The following is a 21,170-nucleotide window of genomic DNA, read 5'->3' on the forward strand; positions in this document are numbered from 1 at the left end:
TGCAGCTTTCGGACATTCAACTGTACGATACTGTATCGCACTAAAACACCTGGTGGGCTGTGTGCTCCTGTCTACGTGACCCGTGTGGGGCTGAACTAAATTATGACATGTCACACGTACAGCCCTTCTCAATGGTTGAGATCCCATAGGGTTTGCTTCTAGACCGGCTATGTGCCTCGTTAAGGCCGATTCACACGACGGTTCGGCAGTATCTAACGAGGAGACTGGTTAAAGAGTTCAAAAATATTTTTCTCGCCTCAAATAAAAATTTACTCCGATTAAAATTTCTACATTACAAGAAATGAAGTTTATGTGTATTTTTAGCCATCTAAAGTATCTTAATACTGAGGGCCTTCATCCTTAATTTGGGTCTGAAGCCCAGGAAAAAGTAACCTCTTGCGAACTTTGAAAGTAATTTTCTTGAAAACTTCCCTTTTTAACCATCTTAATTTATTTTCATGACAAACGACAGCAACAGGTGAAAGCAGAAAATTCGTTAATGCTTCGCTTACAATAACATTAACGAAGTTAATATAAAAAATTCTTGAACGGCCACATATTTTGCATTTTTTGCTGAGCCAAAGCAAGCGAAATATCCTAGAGTAAGATTTCTTATTGTTTCACAGTTGATTTAAAAATTGTTAACTCCAAGCAACTATTGCTTCTTCGCGGAAACCTCAAACAGCGCTCACGTGAGCAGAAATTTTTTTTTCCAGAAAAACACTTCATTGAAATTCGATTCACGTAATCGCCAAATCGGCTGTGGTCTCTTTTAGTGGTCTGGGATGTTTAGAGCTGAATTATCTTTATACCAACAGCGCGACCATCGTGACTCGTGCGGTACAATTTCGACAGGATCCTTTTTGATTAATCAACAAAACGAGTCACACATACATGCCCCGCTGCCATAAACTGCTCTTTTCTTTTAGATATTCAGTACAACTTGCCTGTTTGCAGGCTTAACAAGTGGTAATTAGGAAAAAAAAAGCACGCCAGACAAGGCAGTAAGTGTCATAGGCCGTGCATGCTCGCCTTGTCAGCAGGAGGCACCATCTCAAACACCTCGAGAAAGAAATAAAGTTTTCTTCGAAGTTTCAGAACACGACACAGGTATTTGTCCTGGCATGACACAATCTGTATCAACAGAAGTTCTCGGAAGAGGAAAGGAAGAGTTTTTTTAGACAAATCTCATTTTGCTTTCCATTCTTTGGTACAGCCAGCCACCAAAGAAAGCTCCGTCCAGCGGTTACGACGGACGATGTCACCAGACGGTACATTTGCGAGCTGGATTCATGGGCGCGCCTGTCGGACATCCGAAGACCGTTGAGAACGCGGCGAAGTTCATCAGTGGGATGTTCACCCTAAGCCTACCGGGAGTCTCTCCGAAGTCCAGCTTCCGTGCCCACAAGTCCCGGTTCGGGTTATCGCACAGACCAACCGCGTAGAGGACAAAGAACAGTTGCTCCGTATCCAGCTGATGGTCATCCACTGAGATCTTCAGCCTGTCGGCACCATCTTGAGACGCGAGAGCTTTAATGTACATGTCATGCAGGGGGCCCAGAGCAGCGTTGTCTGCGATATTCTCCTCCAGCTTCACGCTTGCCTCAACGTTGTCCCCAGTCAAATCACGGATCTCCACATCGTACTGATCTCGGAAGCACTGCTCCAGCTCCAAGAAGTTGCTCATTTCGTTGGTTCTCCACCAAGTGACGACAGCGAGCTTGGGGTGCACGGACGCTCCACGTCGATCCACCGCTGCAAACATACCTAGGAAGGCTTCGGCCATGATGAGAGGTATGAGTATGGGGTCGTAGGTATTGGTAATGTTGCTAAGGAAGGCAAAGTTGACGAGTGGAAGGAACAGTGAGTTTTGGCCGAAGTGGTACTCGTGACCTGTTGTCAGAGACGACCGGTCATATCTGGCATCGAGCTCGCCATTGGTAGGCGTTTCATTCCAGTAGGTGCGCATCGTTCCGGCTTGAAGGTTCCGGAAGCTGTCTAGCAAATGGCTCGGGTCTAGAGTTTGAGCTTTGGAATCGTAGTAAGTTACGATAGTATCGATGTCGTGCTTGATGTCATGGAAGTCAAACTGCATGCTCTCGATCTTACCGACTGCTATGTCAATGGTTGAGCGCTGCTGCAGCCACGACGATGAGATTAGGCGACCGGTCACGCTGCTCTTGAGTTGCTCCTCGAGACCTGCAATGCCGGAGTCGTTATTTCTGAGAAGGAATGTCAAGTTCTTATTTGCTAAGGCCATGTGGCTGAAAAAACGCATGCCGTGCTTGTAAAGTCTTTCTAGTAGATGCATGCAGGCTTGTTGCCTGTAGGGAACAAATTCCAAGTAGTTGTCGTGACTCAGCCGCACCAAGGGGCTGGCTGCTGTGGCCAGCAGTGGGGACAGATGCACCACAAGGCGGTAGCCGACGTAGTTGAGAAGAATGGTAGTGTCGGTCTCTCTTAATATGGAGGCCAACTTGTTGACGTAGTAATGGTTTAGAATGGCGACCAGTGCGTCGTTGCCTAATTGCTCTGTATCCTGGAGCAAGAGAGTGAAGTACTCTGTCCAGTTCCATTCGGCTGTACTTTGAAGCTCCTCCACACGCTTAATTATGTCCTGGAACTTTAAAAAATGTGCTACAGATGAGACGTTATGAAGTTGCTTCTCGAGAAGAGCAACGGCTTCAGCTTGCTCCGTCACATCTTGTCCCTCGTTGAGAAGCGACAGTGCTAAGGCGACAAGTTCGGTGAAGTTCGCCGCCGATTCGCCAAGGTATGCGAGGTTGTACCTTTTCAGAGTGAGGCTGGGAGCTACGACGTGAATCATGTAGCCACGATCACTGCTGAACAGCTTACGCAAGAACACCCGGGCGAACGGGAAAACTCCGAGGTCGCGGTCCAAAGACGCCGTGATGTTTACAATGGTCGCGTCACTGGGAGTGTTGTTGTAGGGCCAACGGCCAAGGTTGTACGCTGCTAGAAGAGTGCGCATGGATGTTAGATCCTCGCCATTCTTAGTTTCAGCCTGACAGCTGGACAGAAGCGAGATGGCCTGGAGAAGGAACACGCCGGGATACTCCTGGTAGCGATCCTGGTATTCTTTCAAGTGGCTGTAGAAAAACGTTTCGATCTCCCTCATCAACAAACCAGCTGTCATCTCTCTGTAAGCCCTTGATTGGAGGTCGAGATCGTGGGCCATCCAGTGATGAGAGCAGACGTGCGCGTAAAAGTCGGTGCACGGATCCACACTCCAGTTGAGTTTCCCGCGCAGATAGTTCTCGGCCCAGATGCATGCGTCTGTCTTGCAGCTTGATTCAGTAAGTCGAGCATTCCTTTCGCCAGAAGCGTGGTGTCGGCTGTCCACTGTGGTAAGGGCGCTATCGGTAGCGCCCGTCCGGTGGTTGGCTGGGCGCAGCAGGGAAATGGTGCGCTGGAACAGTACCGCAACGACTTCGTCCAAGTGTAGCTGGTAGGTGGCCACAGTGGCACACGCAAAGACCGTGAAGAATCCTACGCAGCACACGGCTACGTACAGCAGACGGGCAGGCGAGCGGGCGACCAAGACTTGCGATCGCAATCGCCCTTGAATGGCGGCGATTTGGAGCTCTGTTAGATGGAACGAGCCACTGTTGGAGAGCTCTTGGCGCGGTCGAGCGGCGTCTCTGGCGCTGGCGCCCTGGTGGCTGGGGTCCTTACTCATCGTTCAAAGACGCGTCACTGCTCAGGGATAGTGTCTTCTTCCCTGCCGCAACCCTTTGCGTGAACCCGCGAGGTCTTCTTCTTCTTCTTCTTCACCATACAAAAATGAGGTCCCTTCTTCTTCTTCGTCTCCTTCCTCTTAAGACATGGCCGCGCGCCGATTTCTTCTTCTTCGCCTCTGTACTATTCACGCGCTTCCTCGCAGCATTGGTTATAACAGCTACTTCCGTATTCTGCTCAAGTAAGGATACCTAGGTCCAGATAGTTCTCAGTGACACAATTTTTTGGAAGGTGCCCAGCTTAGAAATTTCCGCTGCGATGAATGGAGGGCCGTAGCGTGAGCGGCGCTGTCTGAAAGCAGCAGCCTGTCGTACATTGCGACGCTAAGGGAGACGCTCTGGGCGGATATATGACCCGTTTGAGGTAAAATTTTGGTAGTACTGTATTTGGGGGTGTGTTAACTTTGAACAAAGTTATGCGCTTTTTTTTCGTCTAATATAGCGAAGAATGGCGTGGTCTATATGAAAATTACAGAAGGAAAGGATAGACAAAACGAATTCCGACGCTATTTTTTGTTGGAAGGGGAAAAAATGCATAGAATGAAGCCCGTGCTTCTTTTTTCTCTCACCCAGCCTATACGTTAAGGGTTGTGGTGGATGCTTACCGGTTGACGATGACGACGATATAACAACGTGAAACTTAGAACACCAGGCAAGGACATCTAGCACTGTTAAGTGTTTAGCTTAGGATCCCCACAAACAGCAGGTCTTAATGAAAAGTAGCCCCAAATGAAATACCGGTTCTGTCCAAAATGTGCGAACAAGAGCGGACGGCAATAGTTACCAATCTCTCTGGGAGGCAATGTTTTGGGCTTCGCCTCAACCGAAGTGCGAAGTAGGCTTGGTGGTACAGTACGCATCTGCCGTGGTACTAGCCGCAGTAACTCATCCAAACACATGTCACGAAAGAGCGCTCATATAGAAAGTACCTGGAACTGTTTCGCGGCCATTTCGTACTCGCAATACCGGGAATTAAGAATGGCGGTCTATAGTTTACTTGTTCCACGCCACCTGGCGTGTAACAAAAAACTAACCGGTGTATTGCTTTATAAAGCAGTTCTTAGAAACCGTTCGTGTAACCGAGTGCACGAGAGTATCGCCACTCGCTCGTAGATGGCGCCAGAGTGGTGCGCACCGCGCGCGCCTTCGTCTATCACCACTGTGTGAGCGGAGGTAGGGTGGTTAGGGGAGGTGAAGTCTGACTTCGGTGCACACGCAACCTGAAGATCCATGCCGCGGCATTGGATATTCTGGATCTGCAGTACCGGCTCCGAGGGGCACTGCGCCTTCTCATCTGAAATCCCACTCCCTCCATCCTATTCCCGCCACCACTCCTCCAAGCAGTGCCCCCGCAAAAAGATGGCAGAAGAAGGGTGTATCAGCTGTCTCTCTCCCCCCCTTAGCCCAGAGTAGTAGTTGTAGTATGCTCATCCACGCTCTGCTTCCTCGCAGTTGCGTCACACTGTGGTCTGCTGACGGGCGGTGCTGCTAAATGTGCCGCACGCGATAAATTGTTCGTGTTGGCCACACCACTCACAGCGTTGCCTTCCTAGTATAAACCATCTGCTTATGTAATACAATACAAATAAATAGTGATCAACGACTGCCATCTGAAGAATGGGCGAAGAAAACCGGCTGAAATACTTCGTCTGCCGCTGCTGCTAAACGAGCAGTCCGAGCAGAGGCTCAGCGCCGCCGACGCCAGAATCCAGATGTGCACGCCGCTGAAGCAGCAGCTAAGCGCCGTCGCTGGTAGTCCAGGTAGTGGCGGTTTACTTCTCGCCCTGAGTTCCTCTAACCTCAGAAATTTGGAATGTTAGGAATGCGTAACGAGCCACACAACTTGGTCCAGAAGTAACAGTACTGGCCTCCAAACTTTTGACAAAGGGCGTACTTTTGCGACAGCAACTTCCTGCTTTTGGGACAAAGAAAAATTCAGGGGGGCGCACTTCGTTGACCTAAAGTGCTGCTTGTGTCACTGATGTGTGGTTAAGATGTTAAGCTTCGCCTCTGAGAGTGGAACGCGACAGCGTCTTGCAACGCTGCCAGGTAGTCCACAGAACGCCATCGCCCGTCCGGCTCTACGCCTTGCTCGTCGGTAAGTTGGTTTTTATGGAAAGGAAATGTATCTGTGTCACATATCTCGGTGGACACCTGAACCTCGCCGTAACTGGAAGGGAGGAAAATGGGAGTGAACAAAGACACCGTACTCACTAGACGCGCCTTTGTTCATTCCAATTCAAGCTGGCATGGCGGAGTGGTTAGCGTGCTCTTCTCGCACTCCGGAGATCCTGGTTCGATTCCCCAACACGACCAATTTCCTACTCGGTTTTATTTCTCTGGTCTGACTGGAAAGGTTAATTAGGCTAATAAGTTAACTAATTAACTAAACTCAGTCCAGCTTACCTGGAGCATCACTATGCCGTCCCTTAAATTGGTTGCATGGTTACTAGCCAAAGGACAATTGCCCCCGTTTGAAATTCGCGCACTGTGACGTCACGACCATTTCGACCAATTGAAAAGCGTGACATTTCTGTCAACAACTTCTGCTTACAACGATGAGGCATTAAAGGCTTCCACCTTAAAATTGGCGACATGTTAAGCCCGTATCATTAAGCGCAAACTACTGTAGGCGGGGTAAACGACCGACATGTACTTTTTATTCACAGGCAAGTTGAGCTTCAAAAGCTCTAACGAACGCGTTGGAGCTGCCCGGAAGACAACTGTACTGCCTAGAGACACGCTGTCTAGATAAAAGTCAGCCTGGATGAATGATGCCGAAGGTGTGCCTCCTTTACTCATAGTTCAATTTTGTTCACGCTTTTGCCATAGCCGTTTTTAGTGTTATTGATCCTGCATTTTCACCAAACTATGCACTTGCGAGTAGGGTTCATGGGCGTGCCTTCCGGACATCCGAAAGCAGCCGAGAACTTTGCGAAGTTCATTAGCGGAATGTTTGTCCTAAGTCTGCCGGGAATTTCGCCGAACATCAGCTTCCGCACCCACGATTCATGGCTGGGATTATCGCAGAGTCCAACGGCGTAGAGGACAAAGAACAATTGCTTCATGTCCAGCTGACGACCGTCCACTGATATCTTCAGTCTTTCGGCGCCATCTTGAGACATCAGAACACTGAGGTACGTGTCGTGCAGTGGCCCCACAACAGCATTGTCCGCGATGTTCTCTTCCAGCTTCATGCGCACCTCGTGGTCGTCACCTATGAGGTCGTGTAACTCGGCATAGTACTGGTCCTGTAAGCAGAGGTCCAGCTTCCAGAACTTGCTCACTTCACCAGGGTTCCACCATGTTACCATGGCAAGGGTGTGATCCACGGAGGCACCGCGCCGGTCTACCGCTGTAAACATGCCCCGGAAGACTTCAGCGAGGATGAGGGGGATGAGAACAGGGTCGATGTTCTTGGTAACGTCGTTGAGGAAAGCAATGTTGGCGTGGGGAAGAAAGAGCGTGTTGCGCCCGATCAAGTACTCATGACCTGGCACGAGAGCCGTGTGGTCGAATCTTGCATCCAGGTCGTCTTTCCCAGGCTTGGTGTCCCAGTAGACGTTCATGGTTCCAGCTTGGAGCTCCCGAAAACTCTCGACCAAATTGTTTTGGTCCAGATTCTGAACATTGATGTTGTAGTAAGCAGCGATGGTATTAATATCGTCTGCGCTATCCAGAAAAACGAGTCGCATGCTCTCAATCTTGTCAACGCCCACGCCGATCGCCGAGCGCTCCAGCCACGACGAAGAGGAGAGGAGGTGATTGGACATGCTGCTCTTTATCTGGGCTTCAAGGTTCTTCATGCTGTGGTCGTAGTGTTTGAGCAGCAGGGTAGAGTTGTTCTTGCTGAAGGTCATGCGGCCGAAAAACCGCATGCCGTGCTTGTAAAGTCTTTCTAGGAGATGCATACAGGCTTGTAGCCGGTCCGGAACAAACTCCAAGTAACGGTCGTGACTCAGGGGCAGCAGAGGGCTGGCCGGTTTGCCTAGGAGAGGGGACATATGCACCACGATGCGGTAACCTAGGTAGTTGAAAAGAGTGGCTGTGTCAATCTCGTTGAGCACAGAAGCAAGCGTGCTGACGTAGTCAAGGTTAACGGCGACGATTGTTTTATCTTTGCCGAATCTCTTGTCGTCCTGGAACAGCATCGAGAGGTAATCTTTCCACTTCCATTTTCCCGTAGAGTTAAGCCACCCTACGCTCCTGATCTTGTCCTGGAACTCGAGAAAACGAGGCACAGAGGCGACGTTGTAAAGGTGCTTCTCGAGAAGAGCAATGGCTTCAGCTTGCTTAGTCACATCGCGCGTCTTTTCGAAAAGAGACAGTGCAAGAAAGACCATCTCAGAAAAGCTCTCCGGTGATTCACCGAGGTATGCTAAGTTGTACCGTTTGAGAGTAAAGCTTGGCGCATCAATGTGGACAGTGTAGGCTTGATCGTTTTCAAACAGCTTCCGCAGGAACACCCTCGCGAAAGGGAAGACACCGAAGTCACGGTCCACGAAGGCCGATATGTTGACAACACTAGCATCGCGGGAAGCCTCACTGTAGGGCCAGTTGACGAGACCGTATTCTTCCAGGAGAGAGCGCAGAGATTTCAGGTTCTTGTCGCTCTTTTCTTCAGCCTTACACTTGGGAAGAATTGAGATGGCCTGGTGAAGAAAAACTCCGGGATACTCGCGGTAGCGCTCTTCGTTCTCTTTGCGGTAGTTTTGAAAGAACTTCTCAACGTTCATCATCATCATGCCAGCTGTCCTCTCCTGGTAGGCCCTCGACTGCACGTCAAGGTCGGGGGCAGTCCAATGCCGCGAGCAGACATGCGCGTAAAAGTCTGTACATGGGTTCACAGTCCAGTTGAGTTTCCCGCGCAGGTAGTTCTCGGTCCAGGCGCACACATCCGTCTTGCAGCTTGACTGAGCAAGCAAAACTTTCCTCTCACGTCTGGCGAGGTGTCGGTTGTCCACAGCGGCTAGGATATTAGCGTCGGCACTAGCCGATGTGTTAGCTGGCGGCAGGGGCGGCATGTTCTGGCCGAAAAGTGCCGAAATGGTCTCACCCGTCTGCGTCGTGTAGATGGTGACTGCTGCGGCCACGACAGTGACCGTAAAGAGTCCAACGCCGCAAACGGCCACGTATGGCAGACGGCTGTACGGGCGGGGCACCAGGATTTGCGGCCGCGACCTCGTCCGGACGGTCGCGATTTGCAGCTCCGACGGAGCGCGGGAGCCGGTTCCAGCCGGTTCTTCCGGCTGCCGGATGACTTCCGGGTCGTTGTCGTCCTGGTAGTCGGGTTCCAGCGACATTGCTGTGGACGGACGGCTACCCGGCATCGTTGCTTCTTCTTCTCTGCCGCGGCCGACCACGTGCCTTCACGTGACCCTATACTTCGTTGTTTCTTCGTCTTCGAGTAGACTCAGGAGTTTCGTTTTCGCTTTATTGTAAATGCTATTGTTATCAGTGTCTGCGCCATTTCATCAAAGCCACGTGTAATGTTTAATGAGGAATTTAGAACCGTGGCTGCTGACTCATCACGAGCTGAGTGAATTAAACGTTACACTCTCGCTTGTTGGTTTTAAAGTGGTGAACATGATGAATTATTATAGGGCTATGATAGTAGGAAGTCCGGTTACGCCACTGTACGGAGTATCTCAGTAGTTAGATATTTGTAACGTGGAGTTTGATTAGTCAACCTAAATCTGCATTGAAAATTTTGTCATGTTCCTTAAACTTTAATAATTATACTTTGCATCCCCTTTTTAACATAATTACTGAGCTTCCCAGACTCCTTAGCGATTTCCCTTTGTGATCGTGTGGTTTAACTGGCCGTAGAAATTTCACCTCTTGTTAGAGACTGTACTCAATTCTCATCAATCGCCCTTCGTGAGTATGTACCATTCGCGAAGACATCAACAACAACCCCATCACTCTCGTGGCCGCTTTCGACGCTACTGCGATGCAAAGAAGACGAAGACTAGTGGCATCAGCGATTGGCAACATCTTTGAAACGTACTCAAGTTAGAAAAAGATCGCGTTCTGCGGTGATCTAAGCACGAAGGCATCTTCGAGGGATCGCAAGTTGACTCGTCTGCGACCGAACGCGACGCTTTTGCCCTGTCGACCCGCAGGCTCGCATCTGCTTCCTCGACTGGTGTCGCTCTCAGGTAAGCGTTGCATGCCACCTAACGGACTCTAACAAAGGGGTGCCTGCAGCACTCCAAACAAAAAGGAGTAAAAAGTAGAAAGGGAGTAAAGTTGTCCTCCAGCGCACACCCTCTTTTACTCCCATATAGGTGTATTTGTGCTTGGAGTCCAGTGGTTCTTCTGACAAACAGCTGGAGATGCAAAATGACAGTAGTAATACAGGGGCCCCCAGACACAGCACCATTCGCATACGAGGCGGGTACCCGCCAACAATTACTATCGCTGGTACCTCGCTCTTTTAATGAAGCCGGAAAGAGATGCATAATGAATGCTGAAAATCAACAATGATCCGCTCCGTTTAGGACGTGAACTGTTTGGAAACCAACGCTGCACCCAGCGTAGTGTACTTTATCTCAAAACGGCGATGCAAACTGCTCTAGGGTATAATAATCAACATCACTACGTCTCGGTCGACCTCCTTTTGCTCACGCTTTAAGCATACATGGCTAAAAGTAGTCGGATGAAATAGATGAATGAGTAATGATTATAGAGCGTATGAACCGTGACATAGACGAAAAACAGACATCACAAGACCTTGTGAAGGCTGTCCTGTGCACCTGTCCGTCTGCGCTGTAAGCGCACTTTATGGACGACCAACGAGTTCAGGAAGCCAGTTTTGGAATGAAATATAACTTAGCGGTATCCTCGATTAATGCTCTTCAAGAAACATTTGAGGCATCTGTCACGAGGAAGGTACACTCGATACCGGATATATCGAAATGGAAAGGGTTCGCGAAAGAGTTCGATATATCGATAATTCGATGTATAAAAGAAGCAATAGATAAGCTTATCTGTAACCTAAAAGCAATACACTGCACAGCACTAGTGACACGCTTCTAGTGACAGCGCTAGTGAAACGCTAGTGACAGCATGCCCGCCAGCGTGCTGTCATAGCCTGCTTCGCATCGAAGCTGCTGCCTATTATGAGATGCCTAATAATTTTACCAGTGCAGTATAAATAGAACAATCGCTTAAAAAAAGGTACAGCTGGTTTCCGCAACGCCTTCGACAGCGAAGAGAGCGTAGCAAGCCATACAAATGACGCAGAATGGCTTATTTAGTTGGTTGGCTTCACCTTGTGACATCGGTGCGGCGCGGAAAATGAGCCCTACAGATCGAAGTCTGCCCTCAAGCACACTCCACGTTCACTTCGTAACACCGTTTCTCAGCGCCAGCGCTCTCGGCAGGTGCCGTAGGACGCGCAGCACACTTATCTCCGCGCGCGAAAAGTGATCGAAGAGCACCGTTCAGAGAAGACCGCTTGGAGCGGTACAATGCGCAGTTCGATATATCGAATGACCGGTGGATTTGGACTTCGATATACTGCGCAACTTCCTATACTTTCGCACAGGATTTTCAAGGAAGTAATCTGTGTATCTCGATATGGGTAATAATTCGAAATGTCGTTCATATATCCGCACTCGACTGGTCTTCTGATGCAATAGCTGCACTATCGGCAATAGATGAAATGCGAACAAGATAGTTGAAACACGAACTGCAAAATAAGATCTTAACCGAGTGAAACTATATACTAGCGCATGTTAATTTCACTTCAAGGCGCGAAGACTGTTCTTTAGAAGTGATGACATTGCTTGTATTTCTTCTCCACGGAGCTCATATGTTTGTGTTTTTGGTTTGAATTTGTTTTGTTTTTGTACGCCCTTCATTTTTTGTGGATAGTATACTGCACATTGGCAAAAGCACCCGTAATGCAGTATGTTATAACATACAACACCCCGTTCAACGAATGGCCGTTGACGACATTGCACAATATTGTATTGTGCTGTAAGGAGCACATATGCGGACCAAGAAACGGACGCTCGAAGACAATCTACCATCATAGGTTACGTTATCGCTAGGCCACTTGTTGGAAAGGAAAGGGGGCTCCTAAGTGTCCTGAGTGGTTCGTTTATGATTACGCTGAGCTGAAACTCAAAGTTTCACTTTCAACTTAAAAGCTTAAGGTAAGGAAGAAGCAGGTGCTACACAGATACGCTGAGACCACGGAGGCTGTTGGTTGACAATTAAAAAATAGCCTGCTGTAAAATTAACGTGTTTCTGTGAGACCTTACTTCTGACTTGAAAACTTTATCTTGAACTTGCTGTAGTAAGTCTTACGGCACAATGTCTTACTGCAGAGAATTTAGTAGGAAACAACTTAAGAAAACAACATTTATTAACACTGGACCACGGTGCGCGGCGTATTGTATTACTCCGCTAGCCAGTCAGAAAAGTAAACAAAATCATATTTCCAATGCTTAATTTCATGAAACAAACCAGGTATCAAAATTCTAGAGCTTGCGACATTTCTCGTGCGATTAACTTCTCCTTTAGGTGACAATAGAAGTTTTAACAACGGACTACTTTTTTGTCATCGGTGACTTCTATGTGGCGGTCCTGAATGATGGCGGAGCTTCAGTGCAGACTTAAGTTGTATCCGACTTTAGCCCTTACTTCAGACGCTTAACGTCAAGTCTAGGGCAGATCTGCTTGTTCGGCGGGGTGTTATGCTTCAGCACTCTGGTCCTTATGACGTATTCGTCCGCATACAAGACGAAAGGCCTCTCTGCTTTTTGTCACCTGTGTACGGTTAGGGTTAGCACAAAAGAGAGCTGTATCTTTCGCTGCACTTGAGGAGCTGAGATCGCCTGGCTCACGCAGAGAAATCGACGAGAGAAGAGCTTGGGGGGGGGGTTCGCGCAGCGGTCTTTCGTCACCTTTCACCCCCTTTCGGCTTTCGGAAAGTGTATGGTTGCTGAGGCAAACATACAAAAGTAAAAGAATTACACGAAAGTTAACGTCAAGCACATATACCCACACAGGTCGTGACGGGAGGAAGTTTCATGAGGGCTCTTCTGCCGGCAGCTTATCTGGCGATAACATTTCTTCGAGAGGACCGCCTTGGTCTATCTGACAGGTCCGAAGGGGCCGACCGCGGACTTCTCCGAAGGAACCTCGCCTAGGAATGGTGTGAGATCTTGGAGTGGTGGTTGCCTGGTTGCAGGACTTTTTGAACGGCTGCCATGGAATCTTTTTGTGGCTCGGCGTTCTGGGTAAGTGGGTTTTTGTTTTGTTTGGGTTTTTGTTTTTAAAGATCTCAACCAAGAACTTTTTCATCCTTATTAAGCACTTTCGTTTGGGCGAGTTTGTTCATAAAAGGAATTAAAGGAATAAACTTGCGCAAAGGGATTGAAGAAGAAAACGAAAGAGAAGTGCGCTCTGTTCTGTCGTCACGTCTCTGTCGTTTCCTTCTTCAATCCCTTAAGGCAATTTTATTCCTTTAATTGATGCTTATTGTTTACCAAAAGTTCGCACGCGCAGTTTGTTACCGGTCTCAACAGGCAATTAGCTGTTGCTGAATGTTTTGCATACATTTTAGACGGTTACTTTTGCACTTTATAATAAGGTATAAAGGTTAATAAGGTAGAAACTTGTAATGATCCCATAAGAAGAAAACATCAGTAGTGAAGACCACGCCATGCAAAACACTGGTGTTTTCTCCCATGATGTTTTCCTTGATATTTACGTCTTCCAAAGGCCTTTAGTAGACTAATAAAGAGGAGCCCTCTAGGCCTTTTTCATTGCTCTCTGAATTAAGGAAGATAGTATCAGGAAGCAAACAGTTGCCGAAGCCAAGCAAAGTATCTTGGTAGTATGATTTCTCGTTGTGCGCGATTTCTCGGGCTAGTTGGTTCATTATTGCGCTGAGGTAAACTACGCGAAAAGGAAAAGTAAGATACATACAGTCCGGTTGAGCGTAGCCTTTATACTTCACTTGGAAAAGCCTAAGAAAGCAATTTATATTCTGGTGATTATTTTGAGTAACTGTTGCATTTTCTAGTTTTTCGAGGGCATTTTTAGCGCTTTGTGGAGCACATTTCTTTTATTTTTTAGCGATTTTTGCTCTCCTTTTAATGACGTCACTACGAGCTTAGCTGTCTATAACCTTTTTTTAGTGATTAGCTAGCACTCATTTTTCCGCGTTGTCATTATCATACGAGCTCGTATTTTTGTTTTTACCTACTATTTTATACATTTTATTCAAACTGTGCTGTCTTTTTTGTAGAAAACGAAACTAAAACAAATAGAATTCATCCGTAAGACTAGTCTGCTATACTTCCGCTTTCTTGTTTCAGCGCAATAGTGTTAAAGGTTCCGTTCGGCGGAAAAGCGCATCGGCGTGACTGGAAAATCCTGTCTGGTCGAGAGTGTAGTGACTTAGAAATCGGTTTCGCTGAAAAGCAAATCGGCAGCAAATCGCATACAGTGAGTTACAATGGTGCTATTAGCGTCGGTAATACCGCGTATATTCAGTTTTTTAATATTTCAATGTCCTCCCAAAAACAAATTCATGGCTCTGATGGTGTCCCCATACAGTGGCGGGTTTTAGCAGCGGATATGAGATCACCTGGCGCGAGCTTGATGATTGGACAAACGGTAAATATAATGCAAATTGTGTGAATAAATAGAGACACCTTTTGTCACCTGTTGGTGTTTTATATTAGATCAACAAAAACAACTTGTTTGTCTTAGATAAAAGGCCTGCAAAGCAAGTAAAATAAAAATACACCACCAGGGGCCCTGGCATGGAAACGACGCTGCCAGTCTCAGCAAGAACGAGTTACAGAGAGCAGGCAACCGTGGAGTGCAAACATCCGCGACATGCTCTGGCAGGCTGTTTTGATTGGTTGCGCCAGGTGCCGTCATCGGGAGAGCGGAATAGGAGTGGGAAGCCCCGCCAAAATCGAGTTGAGGGCAGCGTTTTGTTTGCTTGTATTTTGAAATTTCTTCATTGAATAACTCCCGCTCCTGTGCATCGATTCCTGTAATTCTTTTTGAGTCAGCATCTGTGTGCCATAAAGAATCCTCCTGAAGTATAGCCGGTAACCCGCCAAGCAGTGTTTCGCATCCCCTTTAAGCTGAACTGAACCGTTTTCCTTTGCGTCGGGAGCCGCGCACGCTCCTTCTTCACAATCGAGATACGTTCATTCGGAGGAATAAATGGAAGCCTTGCACGAGCACCTCACACCGCCCAGTAAGAGAATTACATTACAGGAACACTTAGTTCATTAAGGTCACAAATTAGCGTTACCCATTAATTTGGACGATGATGCGTACTAAAGCAGTATGCGATGGCGACAAGCATGTCCATGTCTGAGAAAGAGAGCGCCAGGGGAGACCCCCTAACGACCGTAGGGACCCTTCAACGTTATCACGTCGTACTCTCATGGTGAACTTAAGTGTTGCCTCAGTTTTTTTTTTACTGACCAGCTAGCACTCGTTTTGCCGCATTATTAGAGTCATATGTGTGTTTATACTTCCTGTTTTGTATGTCTTCTTCTAACTGTGCTGTCATTATGTGCTAGTAAAAAAATAGATAAATAAAGAAACAGAAGAATGCAGCCGTACGATTAGTCCGCTAGATTCTGTCATTTTTCTCGCTTTTGTTACATGTTGTATACTCCATTCTCACTCCCACTCCCAATTCTTCCACAACGAGCGAGCCTTTCGGTGTGCGCTGAATGAATCAAATCCATAACACGTCGGCGGAGATACCCACAAGGGACAATGTAATTGCAAGGCCATGTCTCAGCGACGGAATAATTCATGCTTAAAGATTAAAGGAAAACAGGAAAAATGCGCATTTTAACCGGGATAAAAAACAAAAACAAAACTAAACACGACAAAGCCTACAAGCAAGGGTGGAAGTGTGGGCTAGTTGGTTGCTCATCTTGGGGGAAAAACACCGCGCACTCCTAAGACAAGGACGAAGAAGAAAGACAAGACAATACAGCGCTGTATCGTCTTGTCTTTCTTCGTCCTCGTCTTGGGAGTGCGCTGTGTTTTTCCCCAAGACAAAACCTACAAGGTAGTTTCAAAAGACTCTCCCAAAAGAACGAGAACCTGATGTATAGCTTTGAGCTGTAGCACTATCGCTAATCTTCGCACTCGGAAGAGAGACGGAGAAAAAAATCATTGATGGGATAGCAATAGAGTTGGCGCCATATTTAAACTACGCAGATTTCCGGTTTTACGAAATTCCCTGGTTGGTCGAGACTGTGATGACGTTACACGTGTCGCGTGACCAGAAATGACCAACCAGAGAGCACCACCCACTGCAGGCTGGCTCAAATGAAATCCTGTTATGTTTTTCAATTTCTAGTGACTTTATCTAATATTGATCAATCAGCTGCCAAGAAATCACAGATATATATATATATATATATATATCGGCGATCGTGGGATCCGAACCCACGATCTCCGAATTACGCGTCCGGTGCTCTACCGCTGAGCTACGGCGACGGCTGTCAAATGTTATGCTTTTCGGGGGTTTTCAGCGGTAACGTCCTGAGTTACCGCTGATGTGACGTAGAACGCCATCGAACGGCGAGGGTGGAAGCTGTGTGAGAACCCTCTTATGCTTCCTAAGGCATCAAGGCTGCCAGAACCGAGGCCCTCGTTAAGCAATTAAGCAGACAAGGAAAGGGGAATGAGGGGCTCGTTACAAATATGAGAGAAGCCAACAGCCACAGAAACCAAGGGGCACAGGGGATTTTTAATTTGTTTACTTATTTTGTGGTGTTGATCAATTTATAATATTGCTGAATATGTTATCGCTTAAAGATAATTGATTAGAAAAGCAGAAGAAAAAACAACCACATGCCGCCGGTGGGATCCGAACCCACGACCTTCGAATGACGCGTGCGGTGCTCTACCGCTGAGCTACGGCGACGGCTGTCAAACCTTCTGCTTTCGGGGGTATTTATGTTTACAAATAACCTAACCTTGGGAGTGTTCACCAGCGCCACCCACGTCCTATATATATATATATATATATATATATATATATATATATATATATCGCACAGTTAAAGAACCCCAGGTGGTCGAAATTTCCGGAGCCCTCCACTACGGCGTCTCTCATAGCCTTAGTCGCTTTGGGACGTTAAACCCCATAAACCATATATATATATATATATATATATATATATATATATATATATATATATATATATAGAACACGTGACTGGGCTCTTGCGCTACCGTAATGTAGAGCTGCCAAGCGCGTCCTGAGTGAACGAAGTGCGCGCTTTCCTTCTCGAAGTGAGCGGCCGACGCCGCTCTCAGCATAATCTTGAAAGTGCGTCAGCACATTCTCCCTGAACATTGAAAGCGTGCGGCGTGATCTGCGATAAGTGATAGGCAGGCCACCGACAGCCCATTCAGACGGGGCTTTTACTGAGGCACCGCACCGACAAAAAAAAAAAAAGGAAGGGAAAGCAGTGAAGTCTTGTATTTCGAGGTTGCCTCCGCGTTTTTTTTTAAATCATTTTGCATCCCGTCGAACTGAGCAGCGGCCGCTCAGTTGGGCACGGTCAGAACGCGTTTCGTTCGTTCAGAACACGGTTGGTGGCGCTTGAATACGGCAGCGCATGAACGCAGTCACGTGGCTTTTTTTTACATACTCCGCTGGCTTTGTTTAAATTCCAGAAGAAAAGGACCACGTAGGAGGTACCACGTTTATACAAAAATCTGCATTGGTTCTTTATTAACCCCCTCTACATCTTAACGAAATGCGCGTGACTTTAAAGCGAATATATGAAATTTTGCATTATTAGTCTTACCTAATTTACTAATTATTTGGAATTTGAAGAAATACTGTGAGGTGCGCTACACGACGGCAGGCAATATGTCGTTGGTTTCATCCAGCTCTTGTGCGCTACTTCTTTTTAATCCTTGGTGTAATGTTACGTGTAACACCCTGTACGCTACTTTGTTTTTAAATCCTTTGTTAAGTTACGTGTAACACCTTGTAAATGAGAAGGGGGCCGAGAAGGGGGTGAGGAAGTTGAATTTTGTTGGAAACACAAACGCCTAAAGCCGTGCGTAAAACCTATCGCCGAAACACGCTCCGTACCCGCCGACCACAAATTTTCCGCCTCAATTTTTGGGTCACAGACGGGCCACGATGATGAGCAGCTGCACTATAGAGTTGCCTTTGATGTGTTAGGCCACAACACGCGTGTTATCGGCACGATCGGTGCAACATGTTTGCTGGTCGAGCGTATTCGCTTCTGCCCAAAATAATGGAATGCACGGGGCTCTTGTCATCAGTGTTTCACGTGAGTCGCTGTTCCCTTTGAACTCGTTGGTATGGCCAGCCTGATCACTTTTATGAACCTGTAAGGCTCTAGCAAATGGACATCGTATGCCTGAAGTTAGATAAAAAATTCAAGAGGGCACTTTGTTGACCTAGAGTGCGGTGAGGCGAAAGCTTTAAGCGTGGGGTTGCTGCTTGTGTCACTGATGTGTGTTAAGATGTTAATTATGTACACATTTGTATGTGAACCTTAAATGCTGGAGGGCGTTTGGGAGGCATCCGTCTGATTCGACGCCCTTCTGCAAACACTCTCCAGCGTCGTAGACAAGGAGAACTACATATGCGTTGGCAGGAAGTAGCATAGCCATTAGCACACTCGGCTGCGGATTGGAAGGGTGGTGATTCGAAATCCCATCGTGCAAAAAGACTTTTTTTTTTTCTGGTCTGACTAGAAAAAGCGTGGCACCTCTGCTGACAACCTTCTGCTGACAACGATGAGGCATTAAATGCTTTCGCCTTAATACAGAGTGGGCATTGTGACGATTGTTCACCGAGCGAATGACTGAAGCTGTCCACCTAGAGGTCTAGTCGTCTGTGGTGAGCTTAACGCCTTCGTACGTACCGCAGCGGTGGCCTTGTGGTTTGAGCATCCGCCTTGCACGCGTCAGGTGCGGGGTTCGACCCCCAGTGCCGCCCGGTACCCACTGTTGATGCAACGGGTACAAGCTTTACCCTGTCTGGTGCTCGGCTTCTTTAGGGCGAAATGCCTGGGAAATGGGTCTTTGAGCCCACCTTGAGTTGAAAACACCTTGTAGCGTGGCGCTCTTTGGCCACAGTTGTCCTTGCGACATAAAAATTCATCATCATCATCATCAACGCCTTCGTACGTTACCTTTTTACCCTTATATGCATGGTATGTGACGTCTTAAATAAGCCTCCTAGAAGCAATCAGCAAATAGTCGCTTTATAGGACTGCTTGTAATTGTTAGCAGTTCGCGTAATCCGATAAATTCATAAATCCGCTTTGATTTACTGACGAAAATTGGAGTTCTGTGGGACGGTCCTATTTACACAATGACTTTGCTGTTGATATGTGTTGCATATCTGTTGATAGCGTTTCTTGACATTTCTTCTTCAAAGAAGTGGAGAGGTCAGTGTGAGCCCTACTTAGCGTATAGGTTTTTATGTGGCTAACAATCGTATGGCATTCATTTATGCATCTGTCATGTGCGAACACGTGATTTTCTTCGGTTTGCACTTAACGAAAAAATCAGCACTCGGGCCTATTGATAAAATAGAACAGTCAAAGGACCCAGGTAGTGCTGCATGGTGTCGTTACCCAATGTACCTTATTTTCCGGCCTAGGGCTCACGTCTTTTCTATTATTTTAGTCTATGCGACTTCACAATGTTAGTAGTACTCGTAGTACCATCATCATCAGCGTGACTACTCCCACTGCAGGACATATCCCATGTCTCTCCAATTGGTTAGTTTGGTTTATGGGGTTTAACGTCCCAAAGCGACTAAGGCTATGAGAGACGCCGTAGTGGAGGGCTCCGGAAATTTCGACCACCTGGGGATCTTTAACGTGCACTGACATCTCACAGTACACGGGCCTCTAGAATTTCTCCTCCAAAGAAATTCAACCGCCGCGGCTGGGATCGAACCCGCGTCTTTCGGGTCAGCAGCCGAGCACCATAACCACTGAGCCACCGCAGCGGCATGTCTCTCCAATTAACCCTGTCCTTCGCCAGTTGCGGCCACCGTACCCTCGCAAACTTCTTAATCTCATCCGCCCACCTAAATGTCTGCCGCCCCCTGCTACGCTTGCCTTCTCTTGGAATCCACTCCGTTACCCTTAAGGACCAGCGGTTATCTTGCCTCCTAGTACCAGTGGTTTATAATTACAAAAATCCAAAGGGAAAGAAGGCATGTTTTCGGCTGTGGCAGCTGCTATCAGACAGAGCTTGGAAGCTGATGGCTAGGCAGGTGGCGCTGATAAACATCGCGGGAGCTCCCAATAAATGCCTGCTCCTTCCGTTAGGCAGCGTGTTACACCGACGTGAAAGCCTTATCGGTAAAAGCCAAGCGGGATCAAGGGAAAGCTTTGATACCTCATCCTCCAGATATTACGAAACATCGCGGCTGTGGTGGCCGTGGCTGTCGCTGATGGGATTATCAGAAGCGCTTTCTGTTTACAAAGATAGTACGCTCAGTTTATCAGGGGGGGAGCACGTAGACTTTCGGGGTCGCGCGTTGTGGGCATTTTCGGCGATATCTTCGTAAAAGCCTCTCCGCCGGTTCTTTTCGATGCTAGCCCCGACCTGTCTGCAGGTTACTACCCAAGAAGCGCAGGTATTCGGGCCAATATTGGAAATGCATGGACAAAGGCTGGTACAACAATGGACCACAGTGAAAGCATGCAATATTGGGCCGATTACTTGTGTTGCTTGGGTTACAGCACAAAAGGAAAAAAAGACATAAACGTCACCATTCCTGTATCGCCAGTGCTGGAATACTTATCATTCGTTCGTCAGGAGCTGTGATGTGTTGCTGCCTCTGCATTGAATTCACTTCATCACTACGCCTGTTCGAAACGTATGCGGAACCTCTCTGCATTGTCTTCAGTTGCTGTAGTTGCTTGGCGCTGCGAGCACCATCTAGCGTGCATAATTTGCGAAAAAGTGGTAGGGTGTCCACCGAGATATGAGAGACAGATACTGCGTGATTTACTTTCCTCAAATACCAATTATTATTATTATTTGACGTAGTTAAATCAAGTAGACTTGCGAAAGTATGTGTTTAGCCAGGTTAGCTCATGGTTTAGCTTTGGCGGCTCGTCGGCTCGTCTGGCGGCCATATTGGTTCGATGGTAGTTTTAGTTCATGAAGACGACGACGTGCAATGCACAGTTAGGGCTCCTGTTATCTCTGTCAGTGTTATTATAGTTCGGTGCGAGCGCCAAAGGATTTGCATTGGGTTCAATTTGTGGGGAATCTCCGTGATTAAATAATTGCAACTGGTAGAGTTGGTTTCTAACTCCTTTAAAAGTCTTAGTTTTTCTTTTTTTTTTCACCAAAATGTTCTTTGTTATTTAACTTTAAATATTC

At 47.3% G+C, this 21,170-nt stretch overlaps 3 protein-coding genes across 4 annotated transcripts in view; 1 reads left to right on the plus strand and 2 right to left on the minus strand.

The window, feature by feature from the left end:
• Positions 1–1,158: 1,158 nt before the first annotated feature.
• Positions 1,159–3,700, minus strand: LOC149330734 (neprilysin-1-like). The gene has a single exon (XM_089559490.1). It carries the CDS (start codon positions 3,698–3,700, stop codon positions 1,262–1,264), a length of 2,439 nt encoding a protein of 812 aa, XP_089415616.1. The 3' UTR covers positions 1,159–1,261.
• A 2,919-nt stretch (positions 3,701–6,619) lies between these two features.
• LOC149330735 (neprilysin-1-like) lies at positions 6,620–9,088 on the minus strand. The gene has a single exon (XM_089559491.1). It carries the CDS (start codon positions 9,086–9,088, stop codon positions 6,620–6,622), a length of 2,469 nt encoding a protein of 822 aa, XP_089415617.1.
• Positions 9,089–12,880: 3,792 nt separating this feature from the next.
• The window catches only part of LOC149330736 (multidrug resistance-associated protein 1-like), a 61,564-nt gene continuing 53,274 nt past the window's right edge, over positions 12,881–21,170 (plus strand). For both annotated transcript variants that reach the window (XM_089561388.1, XM_089561389.1), the window contains exon 1: positions 12,881–13,012. In XM_089561388.1, coding sequence (XP_089417514.1) covers positions 12,983–13,012 — 30 coding nt within the window. In that variant the 5' untranslated portion in view covers positions 12,881–12,982. The remainder of the gene's footprint in view (positions 13,013–21,170) is intronic.

This window comes from Amblyomma mixtum, chromosome 9, assembly GCF_055824585.1.
Source record: "Amblyomma mixtum isolate Tamu chromosome 9, ASM5582458v1, whole genome shotgun sequence".
In the NCBI taxonomy this organism is placed as follows: domain Eukaryota; kingdom Metazoa; phylum Arthropoda; class Arachnida; order Ixodida; family Ixodidae; genus Amblyomma; species Amblyomma mixtum.